This window comes from Drosophila arizonae, chromosome 4 (assembly GCF_054131065.1).
Source record: "Drosophila arizonae isolate 15081-1271.41 chromosome 4, UAZ_ARI_1.0, whole genome shotgun sequence".
Lineage (NCBI taxonomy): Eukaryota > Metazoa > Arthropoda > Insecta > Diptera > Drosophilidae > Drosophila > Drosophila arizonae.
Window position 1 is genome coordinate 3,978,763 of NC_142924.1, and position 19,513 is coordinate 3,998,275.

At 36.3% G+C, this 19,513-nt stretch overlaps 3 protein-coding genes and 1 pseudogene across 20 annotated transcripts in view; 1 reads left to right on the forward strand and 3 right to left on the reverse strand.

Annotated features, from left to right (window-relative positions):
* axo (axotactin) overlaps positions 1-9,910 on the reverse strand; it is a 109,116-nt gene extending 99,206 nt beyond the window's left edge. For 10 of the 13 annotated variants that reach the window (XR_016269908.1, XR_016269906.1, XR_016269904.1 and 7 more), the window contains exon 1: positions 9,452-9,910. The gene's annotated coding sequence lies outside the window, so the exon portion shown is untranslated. Of the gene's footprint in view, positions 1-2,201; positions 2,556-4,108; positions 4,511-9,451 lie in introns of those variants that run through there. The other 3 variants (XM_089467971.1, XM_089467970.1, XM_089467972.1) reach the window with 3 other exon arrangements.
* A 384-nt stretch (positions 9,911-10,294) lies between these two features.
* Positions 10,295-11,479, reverse strand: LOC108612700 (mitochondrial 2-oxoglutarate/malate carrier protein pseudogene; annotated as a pseudogene).
* Positions 11,480-14,451: 2,972 nt separating this feature from the next.
* The window catches only part of RhoGEF64C (Rho guanine nucleotide exchange factor at 64C), a 132,797-nt gene continuing 127,735 nt past the window's right edge, over positions 14,452-19,513 (forward strand). For all 3 annotated transcript variants that reach the window (XM_089467977.1, XM_089467978.1, XM_018008484.2), the window contains exon 1: positions 14,452-15,193. The gene's annotated coding sequence lies outside the window, so the exon portion shown is untranslated. The remainder of the gene's footprint in view (positions 15,194-19,513) is intronic.
* On the reverse strand, positions 16,799-17,789 carry LOC108614384 (uncharacterized). Of its 4 annotated transcripts, none has more exons than XM_018008485.2 (2): positions 17,641-17,789; positions 16,799-17,574 (listed from the first exon to the last, which is right to left on the reverse strand). In XM_018008485.2, the coding sequence occupies exon 2, from the start codon at positions 17,492-17,494 to the stop codon at positions 17,060-17,062; it is 435 nt and encodes a 144-aa protein (XP_017863974.1). In that variant the 5' UTR covers positions 17,495-17,574; positions 17,641-17,789; the 3' UTR covers positions 16,799-17,059. The 4 variants fall into 4 exon arrangements, with proteins under 4 accessions (XP_017863974.1, XP_017863978.1, XP_017863976.1 ...); XM_018008489.2 differs by having other exon boundaries at positions 16,799-17,552; positions 17,641-17,786; XM_018008487.2 differs by having other exon boundaries at positions 16,799-17,566; positions 17,641-17,771.

The following is a 19,513-nucleotide window of genomic DNA, read 5'->3' on the forward strand; positions in this document are numbered from 1 at the left end:
GGGAGAGAGAGTGGGAGAGAGTACAAGCGAAAAGTCGCTCTCTGGAGGCTGAGTCTCGCTTTGGTCTGGCACTTGGCTGACAGTTCTAAGAGAACTCAGCGGAAACTGCAGCAGCTACGTGACTCTGTGTATATGTGTGTGTGCTTGTGTGTACGAGTATAAATATTTACTGAAATTTGTATATTAAGTGACGTCGCAAGCGGCGCCAGTTGCTGCTGCTGCCTCTGCGCTCATTGTTGTTATTGTAGTTGTTAGCAATGGCAAATGGCATCAGCAGCGTGAAGTCATTCACACACACACTCACACACCGATAAGCCTTATATGAGTGTGCGTGTGTGTGCTATAATAGAAGTCACGCTGCATGAATGAGCGCATAAAGAACGCGGCTAACTGTGTGAGTGAGTGTGTGTGTGTGTGGGCGTAACAAGGCACAGCGAAGACAGACACTCAGAGCAGATCGTTGAAGATATATTGTCTCTGCGGGCAGACAAGTGCGCGAATTTATATACAGCAACAGTGCGTATTGCCTAAGGTGGTTTTGTTTTCTAGAGAGTTATGTATCTTGGGGAGAAGAAGTCGATATATTTGTTTGTCGCTCCAATTGCTGTCTAAATAACCTAATATATTATACAACATTTACTGTGAATTACTTTTGAATAAGAGTTTGAAGAGTTAATATATTATCTATTGTGAATTTAGGAGTTAGTTGTGTTTTTAAAATTTTTTAAAATACACTAAAGTATATGTAGCTCCAAATTATTATTATGATATATTCATTTTAAATGCATAAAAAATATTTATAAATATTTTAGGATTTGCAATTTCTCTACTCAAATCAAAAATTATCAACTGAAACCAAAACTGATGCATTTAAATAATAAGATTTATATTTATTTCTGTTTACTATTTCATTGTATTTTTACTATGCTTACAACATTGATAGCCTATTCAAATAACAAAAATGATTGAAGTTATTAAAATATTCACTTATTTACATAAATTGAGACTTAAATTAAATAGTCAACTATTTCTCTGCAAGCCAAGCGCAAATAAGAAATTTTCTTTGCCTTAAATGATAACTGTCTGACTTAAGAGCTAAGCCTCATTTATATATTTGAACTATTTCAAACAACAATGCATGTGTTTAGTCAAGCTTCACTGTATGCATAGAACTTTTGCACAAATAAATTTAATAATTTTCAGGCACTTAAAAAAAAAAATGATTTGATAAAATTAACATGTGCCGCCGCCCGCACTCAAAGGCACAAAATTATTCCATTAAATTAAACAGTAAATGTTGAAATTATGCCAAAACTTGATGCAAGTCACTCACACACATACACACAAACACACACACACTGACATAGAGAAAAAGAGACAGATGCAGTTAGAACATTTGGCGCTTAAAATACAATTTACACGGCTCGCTGATCTCAACTTTGTTTTGTGTTCGTCTGCTAACTATTTGCATCTCGCTTGCACTTGCGTGTGTTTGCACATTCATTTGTTATTGCATAAATAATTATTGTTTAATTTGCTTGCCTACTTGCTGAAGTGCAGTACATAAGGATTTTGTAATGAAGCTGTTTGTTTGTTTGTGCCTGACTGACAGACACAGTCACAGCGGCTGACAGTGCAACGGCCCAGACATCAGAGGCAGCGCTAGCGAGCGAGAGAGATAGAGAAACAGAGAGAGAGAGGGCGGAAAATTATGCAAATTCTGTTGAGCAGTTTTTAATGTGGCTGGCGTGGCAAGCATTTTAATGCAGTAGCAGTTATTTTAAATATATTTATACATATATATATATATATATATGTATGTAAGTATGTAAATGAAGTATGAATGTCGGAGTGGGGCGTTACCGACTGCCCAAACACTGTCAGATCTGTTTACTGATTTGCCATGCCTCTAATAGACGATGTCAGCAGTAATTTAGTCGTAGAATGGGCATATATGTATATATGTATGTATATATCCAACATAGTTCTCTAGGAGGTCAACTGGCATGGTATCTATTTCTTACGTTCTTCGTGATAGGATCGGAATACTCTTCATACTATAATTGGAGGATATGCGAAATGGGTTTCCTAACGGATAACCAAACCAATATACTCATTTCACTTTCCTGAATGAGTATAAATATACATATTTATATATGTATAAACGTTGTATATATATATATAAATAATTATACACTTGCCTTTAACGAGCTGTCTGCACGTTTCGTGTCATAACTTGGGCATTGAGCGGGCCAGTTGTCTTATATACTTATATTACTCTATATAAATATATATATATTTACTTCGTCTTCATCTATTTTTGTATGCTCAAGTGCGAGCAAAGAACTCACACCCACTTTTGGTATATCAAAAACAATCTTGTAATTGCTTTACACTTTTCTTCACAAATAACTACAATATTTATTTTTGCTTCAGCTCTATGAATTGTATTTATTTATGCACTGCAAAATATGTTGAGCAAATGTTTATATAATTTTGTATTTTGTTTACTCTCAGTTTATTAAATTAAAGTATAAAGTGAATTAAATTGGCAGCTGCAAGAGCATTAATAAAATTAGAATTTGATGTATTGAAATAATTATTTAATTATTATATTTAATTTTTACACATATTTGCTTATTATTAATTTTTTTGTTAAAAATCTTATATTATTTTTTGAAATAATCATTCAATAATTATAATTAACTTTTACACATTTGTTTATTATTTATTTTTGTCGTTTCAAGAAATGAAATAATTATTGAATTATTATACTTAATCTTTACACATATTTGTTTATTACATATATATATATTTTTTTTGTAGTATTTATATTATTAATATTATTATTATTATTCATTTTTTGTTTTTTTTATTTGTTTTTTTATTTTATTTTTATTTATTATTATTATTTTTTTTTTTTTTTGTTATTCTACTGATATTCATTGTATGAATACATTTTTGTATATAATATTTTCAATAACTCATTTTTCATAAAATATTTGTATATTTCTATATTATATATTATTCTGTAGTTAATTAAAAAAAAAAAAATATTTTCACATATAATTTTGTTTCCATTTCGATTTGCACATATTTAATTTATCCACACAAGCTGTAAAACTAACTTTATTATTTAGATTTAGTTTGACTTTCCCTTTGAGTGGTTTTTGATCAAAAGCATTTACTTTACTATTATATTTATGTAGTATTTATTTTTATTGTATCTCAAATATTTATTTCATTTTTATTAGCCGAAAAATTGCGCATGGCAAATTTGTAATTTATTTGCATATTTTCGAGCTAATTTTGCAGTTGACAAACGAAATTCCATAATAATGCTCGGTATTTTTTTGCACGTTTCATGGATATGTATAAATATATGTTAATTCAATTGAATATGTTGTTTATATACACACAAATATACATATATAGATATGTATATGTAATTTTTTTTTTTATTATTTTATTTACATTTTTTATTAAGTGACTGGAAATGGTTTAATTACTTGTAATTTATATTAATTAAAGTGAATGGAAAATTGTGTTTTTGCTTTATCCTGTTTGAACTGTTTAACTGTTGAGCTGATGATATGCCAGCTTATTGATTTAAGTCACTTCCTGTGCCTAACTGATACGATATGACTCTCCATGTATGTGCATGTGTGTGTGTGTGTGTGTATGGTTGTATTTAACACACTAACACGCTTAAATCATTATAGCGCGCCACAGAAAAAGGAAACTTGTGCAAACACACACGTAGACACATTGAACACGCAGCCAGCATACACACTCGAAATGAAAGGGGTAAGGGGGTAAGCGGGTGGCGTTCCCAAAACGAGGTCAATGTGTGCACACGCTCTGTGCTGTGTGTGAGAACTTCAAGGATATACCGTTGCAGTAGTATTGCGTTTTATATTTTCACTATTTTATTTTCTGCTGACGCATACGAAAGCAGCAGCGCAGTGTCTGTATGTGTGTGTGTGTCTGTGTCTGTGTCTGTGTGTGTATCCTGCGGCTGATGAATCAACTTTTGCCTTTTACTCAAGTCACGAAACACAAACGAAACGAAATCAAACCGAAAAACAGAGCCAAAGTCGAGGCTTACATTTGCGTGAAAATCAGACACAATTGAGCACTGTCAATGTTTTCCTTTCTTTCCCTGTCTCGCACAGGACACGGGCTCTTATGCCCATAAAAGTCGCTTGATTAAACGAATCAGCTGACTGGCCGACTGGTTGGCTGGCCAACGTGACGTATACGCAATGTCTACAGCAATACCAGCCGTAGCCGTTGCCGTTGCCGTAGCCGTTTGCTTTAGCTGCTTCATTGAATCCTTTGAGGCGGCATTGAACCTTTTAGTGCTAATTGCTTGTCGAGGATAACGAGCACTGCTTTTCAACTGCGACACGCTCTAAACGGGCATTCACACTCGCTTTTCTTTTCGCTTTTCTGGTTGTAGGCATTTGCATTTAATCCACTTGCTTTGACCTACGCGGTGCGACTAAAGCCAACGCAAATGTTTAGCTTAAAGCGTATAGCCGCAGTGGCAGCAACGACGCAGCGACGCCGACAGCGGCATAGCTAGTTAGCGTGCCAAGTAGCAACAATATACATAACAATAACAACAACAACAACAACAACAACAACAGTAACTACAATAATAGTAGCTAAAGCAACACGCATACACACCCACAATTTCCATGCTCAAGTTCCATCGAGCAGCTCATTTATACATGGAGTAGACAGCGCTGTTTTGTGGTCACACACATGCACACGCACGCACACACACACCCACACTGCTCATGGGTGATATATATATGGTGTAGCTGGGATTGGGCTGCGGCTTAGCCTTTAAACTGTATGTGCACACACATTATTAGTTTAGGTACGTCTGGACTTGGGTCACTGCTACGATTAACCGTAATAGGCGTCAATTGGAAAATTGCCAGTGATAGCTGCGGCTGAGCCAAAGTCTGAGACATATCATTGAGAGGTTACTAATAGATGTGTATCTATATGTATGTGTATGCGTATGGGTGTATGCAATATGTGCATGGTTTGAATTTATAGGTCCAAGTTGAGCCTAACTGACAGATAATCTCTCAGGCAAGGTGCTCATATAGCAGATATAATACCATTCAGGTTGTTTTTATAGTGCTATTGCATTCACCTACTACCAGATGCACTTATGTGTGTTACGAATTTAGCTATAAACTATTTTTACACCCTGAACCCATTTTCAATGGGAAATTTTCCGGGAATTATTTTTAGCAAATTATCTATTTTTCTTTACTATAAATTTGATCACTGTTAATCAATCAAACTTAATTTTCCAAAAAACTAAATACTTATACATAATAAATTTTTATTTTTAGGTATGAAGCTTTCAAATCGTCACTAAATGTAAGTTCTAAGTAAATTAACAACTTTCTAGCTATTACGATGGTCGCTATACGATAAGATCTAGCCAGTCAATCAATCAATCAAGTGTGAATACGCCATCTAGAGAATAAGTTTACAAAAACAATTGTTCAGTTGACTATATATATATTTGTATATATATTTAAATGCGATATAATGAGTTGCATATATGCTCTCAACTTCAATCAGTCAGATTGATTGATACCAAATGATTAACATTACTAATTAAGTCCGATAAGATTTTTAAATATCTCTACTACTATTAAAAACTTTCCCTTTTTTTTTGCCAGTGTATCATATCTGTAAGATATTAGTATGTTTTACAGCTCTGATACCCTAACAAAAGACAGCGAAACTCACTGTCGCTTTTCACTCAACTCAGCTCAGCTCAGCTGTTGTGATTTATTTGATGCTGGCTCCCGGCCTTATGTAAATATTTGATGACATTTGTACGGGCGTTGCGGCTTTGCACCCCTTTCTTTCTTACCGTGTAGCTCATTGAAAATTCAATTTATTTTCGGGGCAATGCAAAAAGAATGAAAGAAGCAGAATAGGAATTTTAGAAATTTACATTACTTTTGGCATTGATTTGCCCCCTGGCCACACTAGCTGTGGGCGTGCTGGGCAGTGGGCGTGGTAGCAGCTGCGATCCTCTCCTATTTTTTATTTATTTTCTACATTTATTTTTTTTTTTTTTTTGTTGCCGTCTTAGAACTTTTGTAAATCATGGCGCAATTGTCTTAATTCGAAAATTGCAGCTTCGCAGCTGTGGACAAATTGCGGACATGCACGAGCACGCATCTGGCAATGATAATGTCGTATCTGTAGCTCAATTTGTAAATGTATCTGTATCTGTAGCTGTATCTGTCTCTGGAGATGTACATATCTCGAACTGTATCTTCGTGATGAGTGACAATTGCAACATCGTGTTTGCTTATCTGCGTGCCCATCGCAGCAAACGTTTAAAGCCCAACATTTTGCCTGGCTTCCAGAGTGAAATATGACAGGCGCTTGACGCTTGACCTTTGACCCTGAGCACCGACCGGACCGCGCCGACCTGGGCCGACCGGCCGGCTTGCGTGCCCCAGACCAATAACAGAAAAATTACCGCTGCATAGAACATTGAACGCATCGCGAAGCGGCATTAAAGCGCGCAGTCACATTTTGTTGCTTTAATGGGCTTTAAACTTTTATTATTATTAATGTTATTAGTTAATTGCATTTTATATATACATATATACATAAACAATATATATATATAAATTAAATACATAAACAATATAATTTAATTATGCGTCGCCTTTTGTCATGTGATTGAACCGCAAAGCGTCTGACTGAAATGGGCGTGCATTAAACCAGTTGGCGCTTACATTTGCCACACTGAATGATGAAAAAAACAAACCCCAACAACAACAATTAATATGACAACAAGAGCAACAACAACAACAGCTTAGACAGACTGGCAGCATCCGAGCTGAGATCACGTGCGGTTTGTTTGTCTCACAAGCTGCGGCTGTCACTCTTTACTCAAAATTTAGCACAAAACACAATGTGAAAGCAAGCTAGAAAAAAATCGAATTGAAGCTACTTCGTATTCATTATGAAGCCAAGATCCAGATACAAAAATAATTAAACAAATATTTGAACACAAATTTAAACAACAATAAGATATTTATAAAGGGTGTATTTGAGTTTAGCATTCTAGTTTATTTGGCTTAAGCCTTGAGCAAACTAATTTTGATGTTTATATTTTTCATATTTTTATTTGAGTTGATAAAATAATAATAATAAAAATATGCTCAATCACATAAATCTAGTGAAAGCTTAAAAAATCAAATAAAATAAAAATACAAAAAAAAAAAAAAAAAAAAAAATTATTGAGTATATTTTAGTCCAACATTCACATTCTCTATACTCTATAATTTTATTTATTTTTTTTTTGTATTTTTATTTTATTTTATTTCTTGACAATATTTCTAGCTTTCCAGCATTCTATAAAATATGCATATTTAGCAATAATAAATTTATATACTTCCAACAAAGTTATGTAGGGTATCTTGTAGTTGTGCAATTATAATCGTGTACATTGCATCTAAAATATCTAAACTCCAAGCTATGGTTATTTTGGCCTTGTTTTTTTCTGTTTACACTGACAATTGACAGCTGCTTAAATGAGCTAAACAATAGAATTCATTGAATGATGATGAGCTTCATTTCACCTGAATTATAAATATATATATTATATATTTTAAATATAAACAAATTATTGTATATATATAGTTTAATTTGATTTGCAATTTTGTTGAAATTATCAACAAGTCGTAGCACATGGCTAACATGATTAACATCTATTATTTATTATTATTTAGTAGCGATTGTAAACATGGACAGACAGAGAAAGAGACAGATAGAGGAACATAGATAGTTACAGAGCGACAGCTCAGCTAATTAGAAGACTAGACAATTTGTTGAAATGTTAATTATGCTTCAGTTCGTTGCAAAAACTGTGTCAATTGTTGTAAAAACTAAAATGGATTTTCCTATGCCCGAAAGCCATTACGAAATGTGATTGATATTAAATTTGCTTCTCAGTTCAATTAAAATTGCATTTGCCAATTTTTTAAGTCAAATGTGAATTAAATGAAAACAGGAATGATTCATGTATTTTCCCAATGAAGAACATATCTCGACTAGTATCAGATTTGTTTTATATATATAGTTTTTTAGTGGAAACAGTTTTTTGCCATGACTTGAGTAGAAGTTTTCTTTGTCATATACGATGCATAGTTAAGATTCAGCTTCTCATCTATTTTTACTTCTATCTATAGCTATTCACACACCTACATTGTCCATTTGCTTGCTTTGTTTGCCACGCTCTCCATTTTAATCAAGTCAGCTGATAGCAACACCAGAAGCTGATATAGATAGAGATCTTGGTCGAATTTGTATTGGGATAATTCATATGCAAACAACTAAAATTGCCTAATTGCCTGTTATGGCAATTGTTTGTGAATAATAAAGAAAAGAAAAGTGAAGCAGAAGATAACGACTAGCAAATGCTCTTATTGAAGTTTTATATCATTTTTAAATTGCATAAATGCTGAACAATTCAATGGGGAAAATAAATTATACAATGAAAAAAAAAAAAATTAAAATATTTGCTAAAAAATTTAATTTACCATTTAAGCTTTGGCAATTGAAATTCTTACGGAAAAAAATTATGCAAAAAACTCCTTTTGCGGAAAGCATTGAAAAACATGTTATTTAACAGTTATAAAAAATTTATATGTCTGTTAAGTCAAGCATTTTGTGTTTATTTCCACAATTGAATTCAATGCTCAATATTTTCCATAGTGCACTTAGCCAGCTGTGAGAGCATTGAAAAAAGTCTCTTTAAATTTTACTTATCAAAGTTGTGTGAGTTTTTTTTTTTTTTATTATTATTATTTTCTTGTCGGCTCTTCTAATCTTGAGCATTATCTATAGGCAAATAGTCTCCAGTGTTTTAGGCGTCACTGACAGAGCTTTTCTCATTATCAAATGGAGCCAAATAGTCTAAGTAAATAATTGAATTGTTGTCAGGTAAGAGGCAGTTTTTTTTTTTATTATGGTGAGAAAAACTATAGTGAACGTTAATCGAAGTGTCAAGAATGCTCGTTAAAAGGGAAAGACAACAGCTATTTGTCAGTTTGTTGTGAACTATTATTTACGCTCTAACAACTGTTGTTAAGCACATCGAGAACGGTTGCATAATGCGAATAATAGATGTATTTAAATGTGAATTTACAATGCAATCACTCATATTTTATGGCATATACTATAAGAAATATATATATAGCTATATGCATTGCCACAGTCATTCAACTTTATGGACACTCAAAAAAAAAAAAAAAAAAAAAAAGAAGAAAAACATATACTAATCAATCAATTGATCTGTTTGTAGAATGAGCTAAACTAATCTATTTAACTACTTGAGTGACTGTCATAATTCATACTTGAGGTAGTAAAGTAGAAGCAGAAAACTTACCTCAGCCCCTCAGAGGCGCGTCACGTCAGTATATCAATATCCGTTGAAAGAATTTACAATGTTATCTCCACACACAATAAATTTAATTGCACTTAATTATAAATTTATCAATTTGTGAATTATGTGAGCTACACAGCTAACACGACAGCCATTCAAAGCACAGATTCAGCGCTCGATATAGAGTAGAGAGAGAAAGGTATACATATATGCTATGTGTAGATATATATAACACTGATTTATGCCTTATTTGGGCTTTAAATTAACACTTCCGCAACGCTTGAGCCGCCGGTTGATTCATGCTGCTCACTTGAAAGATCACGACAAATGTGGACTAACCGCAGCTTAAGTGCCACCAATTTGGCTAGCAATTTTTTTTTTATTTCTCCTGCTTCTTGCTGCCAGGCGCCACACACAAACCGAACCGCACGATCGAGCTGCACAAGCCCAACTGAATGAAACTGAACTGTTCGAGTGATAAGACCTCGCACTCGATCTAAACACACACACGCAAGTGACTGAGAGAGAGTGTGTGAGAAAGAGAGAGCGAAATGCTAGTGTGTGTGTGCCGATAAAACTAATGTATCGCATGCGATAAGTGGCGAGTTGCATGCGATATGAGCTTGACTAAAAATTGATTTCGATTTCACCTTGGCTAATGTCTCAGGGGACTTATAGAAGGTCGTAATACATATAAATTACTGCTACATAATATAGCAATCCGGAACTTTGACTACTCCATTTATGAGAAAAAAAAATCTTTAGTTGTACATGGATTTACTCAACTTGATTCTACGCCTTTATCCTGCTTTTAAGCTCATCATAGTTAAACTAGTTATCAAAAACTAAGTAACATATTAATTTTATTAATTTAAACAAACAAAAATATGTTCATTGGATTTTACGAATGTCGAACGTACAAGGCTATTGAAATGTACATTCAAATTTAATTTAATCACAGACCCGGTTGCTTGCTCTCAACACCCAAAACATATTTGAAGTATGCCGCGTTGAGTTGCTCGAGGAAGACGAAGGCAAACACAGTGTGCGGGCCCAGGCGACAGAGGTAGGGTGTGAAGCCCTTCCACAGCGAGAAGACGCCCTCGTTGCGTATCACACTCATGATGACGTCCAGGGTGCCCTTGTACTCGCGTTTGCCATCCTTGATCTTCATATTTTGTATGCGCGTCTTGGCCATGTCCATTGGCATCGAGGCGATGGTGGTCAACAGGCCGGAGCACATGCTAGATGCAATGTGCAGGCCAAGGCCCTCATTCAAATAGTTCTTGAAGAGGAGCTTAAACTGCGAATACGATGCCAGCTGCACCATATTCACGATCATCGCCCGGGCCACTGTCGGCGCACAGCCACGCCAGAGGGCAAAGACGCCCTCCTCTCGTATTATTCGTAGCACCGCATCGCCGACATTCTTATATTTACGCCGCTGATCCTCGGGCAGTCGATTGTCGGCCATCATGCGGATGAGCGAGACCTCGGCCGGATTGCCGACAACGGCGCCGCAAGCGCCCGCAACGACGCCCATGGCCATGCTGGCGAGCACATTGGGCGGCTTCTTGTAGGTATTCTGGTAGTGCTCCACTTCCATTTGATAGACACCCATGCGGGCCGTTGTGTACGTCGCCTGCCGCAGCAGGCCGGCGCTTATGCCATTGTAGAATGCCAGAAAGCCCTCGGACTGAAACACCTTGGCGATGCAGTCGAAGGAGCTTTTGTACTCCTGCTTTCCCGATGCACCGGCCACTTGCATTCTCGTCTTCACCAGATCCAGCGGCTGGACTATAACCGAGGCCATCATGCCAGCGGTGCCTCCGAGCACATATTTCATATAATTTGGTATACTTTTACCGTCAACAGTGTGCACGCCCATGATCGGAGATCATGTAGGTTAAACAATTGGGAATTTCGATCAAAATTTTCAATAAATGTGTTATCTCTGTGTGTGTGCTATGAAAGTTAAAACTTTACTCGAGAAACTACTCGAAATTATTTGAAGTGTCCTGGTAAAATTGGCCAGCAATTGATTCGACTATAGATCTATAGATAGAAGGATAGGAATAGCTGAGCTGAGCAATATATCTTATATAAATACGAGAGAGAAAGAGAGAGAGAGAGAGATGTGAAATTTAATACCTAGACCTCAGCTATTCAATCAATTGAATGATGATGGAGAAAGAGAGAGAGAGAGAGAGAGAGAGTGAGATTGATAGATAGAGGCAATCAGAGAGAGAGAGAGAGAGAGAGAGAGAGAGAGAAAGGGAGAGAGAGATAGATTTTGCAGACTGATGGATAGAGGCAAACAGAGAGAGAGAGTGAGAGAGAGAGGGAGATGGAGAGAAATAATGATAGAGACAGGCAAAGAGAGAGAGAGAAGGAGAGAGACTAATAGCTAGAAGCAGGGAGGGAGGAAGAGAGAGACTGATGGATAGAGGCAAAGAGAGAGAGAGAGAGAGTGAGGGAGAGAGAGATAGATTTTGCAGACTGATTTAGAGAGTGAGAGAGAGAGAAAAACAAAAAGTCAGAGCAAAAGGTAAGAAAGGTGGAAAGATACACCAAAAAGAAGAGATCTTCGATCTATCTAAAATGGCTACAAAAACATTTAGGCAATCCAAGAAATATTCTCTTTGGGTCAGTCAGTCACTTTGCCTGGCATATTTAGGTCCGTGCAGCATTGAATTTAATTGTGGCAGTTAACGCTGCGGCAACACCAACACACAACAGATCAATTATCGTGACCATATAATTTTCCGCACATGTTGGTTAATTATTGAACTTTGGCAGCCACGCCTCCCCCCTCAACCGTCCTACGCGCCCACACACTCCACCAATTAACAAGGCTCAGTCGACTGGGCTCATTATCGGAGTTTTTGCATTAGATGAAAAGCGCTCGCATTTGCAATTAGAGGAAGGTTCAAGCCACAATAGCATTTTAAGCAAAAACTGGAGCAAGGTGGCTGGGCCCCGGGGGGCGTGTCACGTAATTAGACATCGCAAAAAAAAAAAAAACACAAATTTGTGATGTCAGCAGTGGAGGGAGAATATGTACTTAACAAATAGCATATTGGCAACTCATTGCGGACTAATTAAGAACTCATGCGGCAGCAGAGCAACACGCAACTAAAGCCAACAACCAAGACTCAGCCAATAACAACTTGCAACGTTGTTGATTTTCGCATGGATCAAACAAAAATCGCACGCAGCAGTGGAAAATGTCGACTAATTAGTGGTAAATGGTGTGTGTATCAGCTAAGCGCAGCCAAAATCAATTGCATACTCCCAGGCAGCGCGAAAAACAATTCCAATTAGGCAAGTGAGTGAGAGTGAGAGAGAGAGAGAGACGGCTTGCAGTTGAAGGCAATTATGTTAAGCTGATAAGTGGTTTGCGTCTCGGCTAAAGACAAGCAAATGTCTGTTGCCTACTTTCAAGCAGCAAATGTATTTGGATATTCATATAAAAGAGGGAATAAAGTTTAAAAAGTCGGACTTCAACTGGGTTAAGCAGTAAATCTTATGACAAGAAACCAAGCGTGAGTACAAACAGTCAGCTTGGGTGCCGTCTAATCATAATTCAAATCCATTGCTTACATCTCACTCCATTTAATACCTTATCAGATCGGAGGTAATCAGACAGTCGAGTAAAAGTGGGCCAACAACAACAACTGTAACAACTGCCAATTGTGAAAATTGTAAATAAATATTTGAGCAAATGACAACGAGCCGGCTTCAACTGCTTGCGTCTATAAATCAGATCATATCGGCAGCTGGCTTTTGCGGTCAGCAGGCGAAGCGTCGAGACGGCAGCCCTACAAGCGTGGCCAGGAAAAATGCAAAGTGAAAAATTCATGAGAGATGAAAAAAAAAGGCACAACAACAGCGAATGTTGACAACAAGATCTGCGCGATAAGCAAAGGAGATGCAGAGAGCAAGAGAGAGGAATGTAATGGTAGCAGCAGAAGCGCAGGAAAACCGCAGAGCTCTGCTAAAGCTGTAGCTGAAAAGCAAAATGACAATAACAGCTGCAATTCAAAAGTGAGAGAGAGGGAGAGAGGGTGCGCGCTAGAGGGGGACAGCGTGTGTGCGACAAAAAGCGACTGCAAAAAGTACAAACGAAAAAAGCGAGGCATTAAGTGGCGAACCGTTAAGAAGTCATTGGGTAGACTAAACCTGAAAACAGCAATAAAACGACGACAGCGTCACGAAAAACTTAATGCGGCAATTGCCGAAGTAAACAGAGCAAACTATGAGAGAGTAAGCAACAAGAAGAAGAAGAAGATAACGCAGAAGAAGAAGTTGTCAGAGAGTGAGAGCAACGCTCAGTTAGAGAGTAAAAGTTTACAGCGAGAGCGCAGCGAAAGCTAAGTGCACAGCACAGGTCATCGAAATAGAAACAAGCTAAAGAAACAAACTAAATTGGAGAAAAATTAAGTTCAACTAAAATTATTACGACTTTTTAGGTTAATCTGCAATTTAGCTACTATGTGTAATATTTATAGGTTAGTATTGGCTTGATCACCGCTTTGTTTAATCAACTGTAAATGACAAATTCCAATAATATGCATATGTATTGAAATTTATTCAGCTACTGTCATCACATATAAATAATACACAAAGCCAACGATAGAACAACAACAAAAGCTGTTAAATGTGTGTCAATCCATTCCGGTTTTCCGTTTTGCCTAGCTTCACTGTAAAGGCTGCTGCTGATGCTGCCCAAAAAAAAGATGAAGAGAAAAAAAATAACAGCTACGAAAAAGCTACCTAAAACGCACAATGCAATAAACAGTTATTGTTAAACAATAAATCAACTGCTGAGCGAGAAAAAAATTCTAAACGAAAGACTCTAGGCACAAACTTGAGATCATTGACGTGCGCTCTCTCTCTCTCTCTCTCTCTCTCTCTCTGTGAAGCTCTCTCGCTCTGTGGCGCTCTTTCGAGCTGCGACACTTTCGAACTCGTTTTCGAACAACTAAGCTGGCGCTCAGCTGCAGCCGAAAACTTTGGTCATTCGTCAGTGAACCGTCCGCGCTTAACGGTCTGATCGCGGGCCTCTCTCGTTTTACAACTCGCAGCGTAGCGTCTTCTTCTTCGCCGAAGAACGAACGTTTTACAAGCCAGCAACAACAAAGAAAGAAAAGAAAAGAAAAGAAAAAGAAATATATAGAAAGAAAATTAAAAGCGTCGCCTCTTTGCATTTTTTGTTTATCTACGCTTGTGTGCGTGTGGCGCTGTGCCTGTGTGCGTGTTACCATTTGCATTTTCGGGCTTTCGTCTTGTTTTCGCCTCCAATTGACGTCGCGTCTGCTTTGCACTGCGCGTGCAGTTCCGTTCCGTTCCGATCAGTTCGGTTCGGTTCGCCTTCAAAAATTATTATTACTAATTGTTGTTGTTCTCGCGCGTGCTAAGATAACCAGAAAAAAGTGCAGCAAAATTTCACTTAAAAAGTGCTCGAAAAAAGTGTTCGAAAATAAATAAGAAAAAAAAATTAAATTAAAAGAAAAAACGGCACAAGTTCTGTTTGCCAAGTTATTAACATTGTGTTCATAATTCCGCTGTCTGCACAAAATACAAATAAATATTTACAGAATACAAGCTCAAATAGAAAGCAACCAATTTTCACAGCTAACACAGCAACAACAACAACAGCAACAACAGCAGCAGCAAGAGCAACAATAGCAACAGTATTCAGCATCAACTAGCGGAATAATACATGAAACTTAAATAAAAGAGGTATGTAAATGCCAACAGAGCGAGATGAATTTACTATGTTTATGCATAGCAACTAGAACTGCAACTACAGAAAATACTACAGTAAAATAGAAAAGTATAAAAACAAAGGAATTCTCGTACATATTCTTTTGTTAAGTTCATATTTTACTGAAAGGTATGTGATTGTTTAGGAAAATGCGAAATGTGGCTAATAAAATAGTATTTTCATAATATATAGTAAGATTTTGAACTTTTTACCAATTTAAATTATTTGTTGTTTACACAAAAAAATACAATCGCTAGATATTTTTATATATTTTTAATTTGAATGTTTTTGCTAAACTTATGCATTATTCAACTTAAACTTAACTTCAAATTTTTAATTTATTCATAAGTTGTTTATTAATTTATGATATATATTTTTGAAACCTTTAATTTTTTTTTTTTCAAAAAAATTTTTTGTATTAATTTTTATGTTTATTTTTGTTTAATTATTTAATTATTATTATTATTATTATTATTATTATTATTATTATTATTATTATTATTATTATTATTATTATTATTATTCTTATTCTTTTTCTTTTTCAAACAACAATTCTAATTTTAATATCTTTTACATATGAAAAGAAATGTCAACTGTGACGCTTTGCTGCTCCACTTAGCGTGCGTTAACTGTAGCTCAACTGGATATAACAGTTCGATTATTTAATTGACACGCGGCGCTACAGGAAGAACGAGTAGAAGAACCAGCCATAGCTGTAACTGCAGCTAAACTCTTTTCAAATTGTCAATACTGAAGTCGAGATCTCTATTTTCTCTCGCATTTTCTCTCCATGGCCCAGTCTAATATATTCCATTAATACATTTTTTTCTTTTTTTTTTTTTTTTTTTTTGGGGAGACGATTTGATTTGCATATCGCATTCATTCAGTCAGAGCATCATAATTTTTCCAAAATTAATACCCAGTTGGAGTTTCGTTTGATTGTCAGTTTGGTTTGTTTGAATCGATTTTCATATTGTGGTTTCTTGCAACCGACAAAAAATACAACAACAGTGACAACAACAACTACAACAACACTTGTTGCTGCACGATTGAACTTTAAGCCGCATTCTTTGCTGTCTGCAGGCCGCCTCGATTGGTCGCCGTTGGTTCAAGCTGAAGCTGGCCAATTTTTGTTTTTATTTTTTAGTTTTTTCCTAAGCAGAGGCTGCGACTCATTCTTCGTGGGAACTCTTTGCACTAGTCTGTCTGGCATTTGCCTGTGCGGCACACATTTTTTTTTGCTTTGCTTTGCGTTTTAGTTTTTGCTTTGAGTTGGTTAGTTCAGCCTAGATGAAACTGGCTTTTAGAACAGGAATTTCCACTCCTACAACAAAACCGAGAGTGCTACTTATTGACATTTGGCGAATGCTCTAGTGGAGGTTATTGCATGGAAGTAGAAATGGGATTTTAATGAAATTACTAGACAATGTGGAAAAGTGAAGTGAGTTAAATACCCTAAATATAAACTGCTTAAAGGCAAAATTAAATTTAAAGCTCTTTGAAGGTATTATTAAGGCATTGATTAATTTGTTAAAATATTCATGTTCCACTATTAAGTTGTTAAAAAAAAAAAAAAATAATTTTTTTTTTATTTTTTTATTTATTTATTTATATTTTTTAAAGCTGCTTAACCTTTTATCCACAACTGAGCGAGGGTATTTATTAGTTAACATGACCTATTAGTGCGTAAAAAATATTGATTTCCATTTGTAACTCAAAATTCTTTGATTTTTAATCGTCAACAATTAAGTACAAAATATTAGAACTAGAACTTAATGCAGAACTTAATTACAAAGCTAACTTAAAAATAAAATCTAAAATTTGTAAAAGAAATGAATTTGTTAGACAAAGATTTCGGGCCCGAAGATTACGACTTTTGTGGTGTAAGAGCTGCGTGGCTTGGGTGGGGTGGTGGGCGCCTTCACTGGCGGCGCGGCAGAGGCGGAACTGCTGCTCAAGCTGGAACTGGAACTGGAACCGGAAGTGGATTTGGTAGTGCCGTTCTTTTTACGTCGCATGCTGCGCAGCTCGTTCCGCAGCTGCTCCTTGTAGACGAGCTCCCGCTTGCAGGCCTGCAGCTCCTCGACGCTGCAGTGCTTCAGCTGCCGTATCGTACGTGAGACGAGGCCGTCGATAATGTGGATCTTGCAGCGGGAGAGCCGCGTCGGTTCCGCATGCCGGCGCGTCAATTCGCTCTGATACTGGAAGAGCAAGTAGCCAACGCTGGGACGAGCACCGCGGCGATGATTGTGGCTGTGATTCTTTTGGCTTTCCATAATTGCGAGCTGCTCGTCAACTGTCGGGAGTTTTGCTGTCGCTGCTAGGCAGGCTGAGCTGTGAATGATGTCCTTTGGTACTTTACCAGGATTATTTATATGCGAAGAGCTGATTTCGCTACCTGTTGACCTGTTCGCGTAATTACCTGTGATTCGAGCAAAATGCACAAAAATCTGTGGCTTTCGGTTTGCTGCTAGCCTGGGCAATACCCAATTTTACGTCTCTTACAAATCTTGTTAAATGTTTCGACAGCAATCGCAAAGCTACGAGTGTGTGTGTATATGTGTGTGCCGATGTGTGGGTGTGGGTTGCTTTTGATTTGTTTATTGCACAGCAGCAACAATTTTATGGCTTGACCTTTGCATAAATACATGAATCTATATCGCTGTCTCTCTCTCTCTCTATCTCCCGCTCTCTGTTACAAAATTCACGGCTTTAAAAATACACAGAAGTGAAGCATAAAATTAAAAGTATTTGAGCTGATCAACTAACAAATACCCTGCCTAGTTGCATTGTGGGAGGATGTTTGCTAATTATTAAAGGAATGTTCTAGAAATGAAACTTCTGGGCCTCATGCGAGGACTTTAAATTTTAAATGAGTAAGCAGCTGGTAGCCCGAAATAAATATTAATATATAAATAAGAACATGCATCTTTTACATTTATCCATTCTTTAATATTACTTGAAAATATTCCTGAACATTCATCCTTTAGGAAACAATATATAGTTAAAATTCATTTCTCTATTCGCAGCTATTTAATTTCTATAAATATATTTCATGCCCCTTCAGAATAGTCTTAACTCTTATTAACTTGATGTCCGCCTCTTGGCTCTTTGCCCATGGCCTAATAAATGCGCTTAAATTTGTTTCGCAGAAATACAATTTATGCAGCTTACACAATTTATTCGCAACGCGCTTGACCCTCGCACTAGGAAGTGCTTATTAAATATTTATTTATGAACGAGAATTTCTCAAAATGTAGTCCGAGCATTGGCTGTCTGATCCAGCCCACTGCTGGCTCGGCCCCATCGAAATTAAAATTTGCTTTAGCGCACGATTATAATTTTCACTTAATTTAATTGAGCTGTGGATTGCCGACAGTGCTGCAGACTGCAGACTGCTCTAAATGCGCATATTAACTAAATTTCTACTTAATTATGTTAAAATGTTTGCCGAAATTTATATGAATGAAAAATAAAATGGATAAATGAAAAAAAGAAAAGTGAAAATTCCTGCTGCTTCATTGTTTGTCTTTCACTTCAAGCGCTAAGCGTTGCGACTTGTCAAAATTCTTTTCAAATATGCTCAGCTGCATTAAGTCTGCATCAACAACAATAGCAACCGTAACAACAATAACAATTATAACAATGTAATGCATATATATGTATATATAGCCCACACTAAGCACTTCGGAGTGAAAGTTCGAGTAGGGCGCTTAAGCGTTTAAATATATATTTTATATTTCGAATGCCCTTCAGGGCGGGCTAGTTAAGTATTATAATTGGGTTGACTGCATTTGGATTTAATTTATAGGAGAGGGAAAATTTGATTAGGAGAGATTGAAGTTGAAGTAAAATATTATTATTATTATTTATTTGTATTTCATTTATGCTGTAGTAGTATTGGAAAAAATATTTAAATATTTTTTACACTCCATGTTAAGCTCTACTTAAATTATACAAAAAATATTTACCACCAACTATAGACAAATATATCATCTTCTATGCCAAACTCTGCTTTAATTATACAAAAAATATTTACCATCATCTATATACGAATATGTTTGTTAGAGTATTTGAGTTTCTTCAATTAGCAGTTAAATATTGTCTCATATATTTAAGCTATGCTAATGGGCTCCATCGAGTGCTGTCCGCAGCGCTGGCCCTTGTTAAGGCCCATATGTCTGCACAAATACAAATATCATAAGACGCTCTGCTCTGCTTGGGTTTATTTTTTGTGGTGGTGCTAAATGCGGGGCGCTCGAGGCGAGGCGCAGCAGTGGACGACGAAGACGATG

Coding starts and splice junctions, on each gene's coding strand:
- LOC108614384 (XM_018008485.2), bottom strand. CDS start 17,494: ATGGAAAGCCAAAAGAATCACAGCCACAATCATCGCCGCGGTGCTCGT.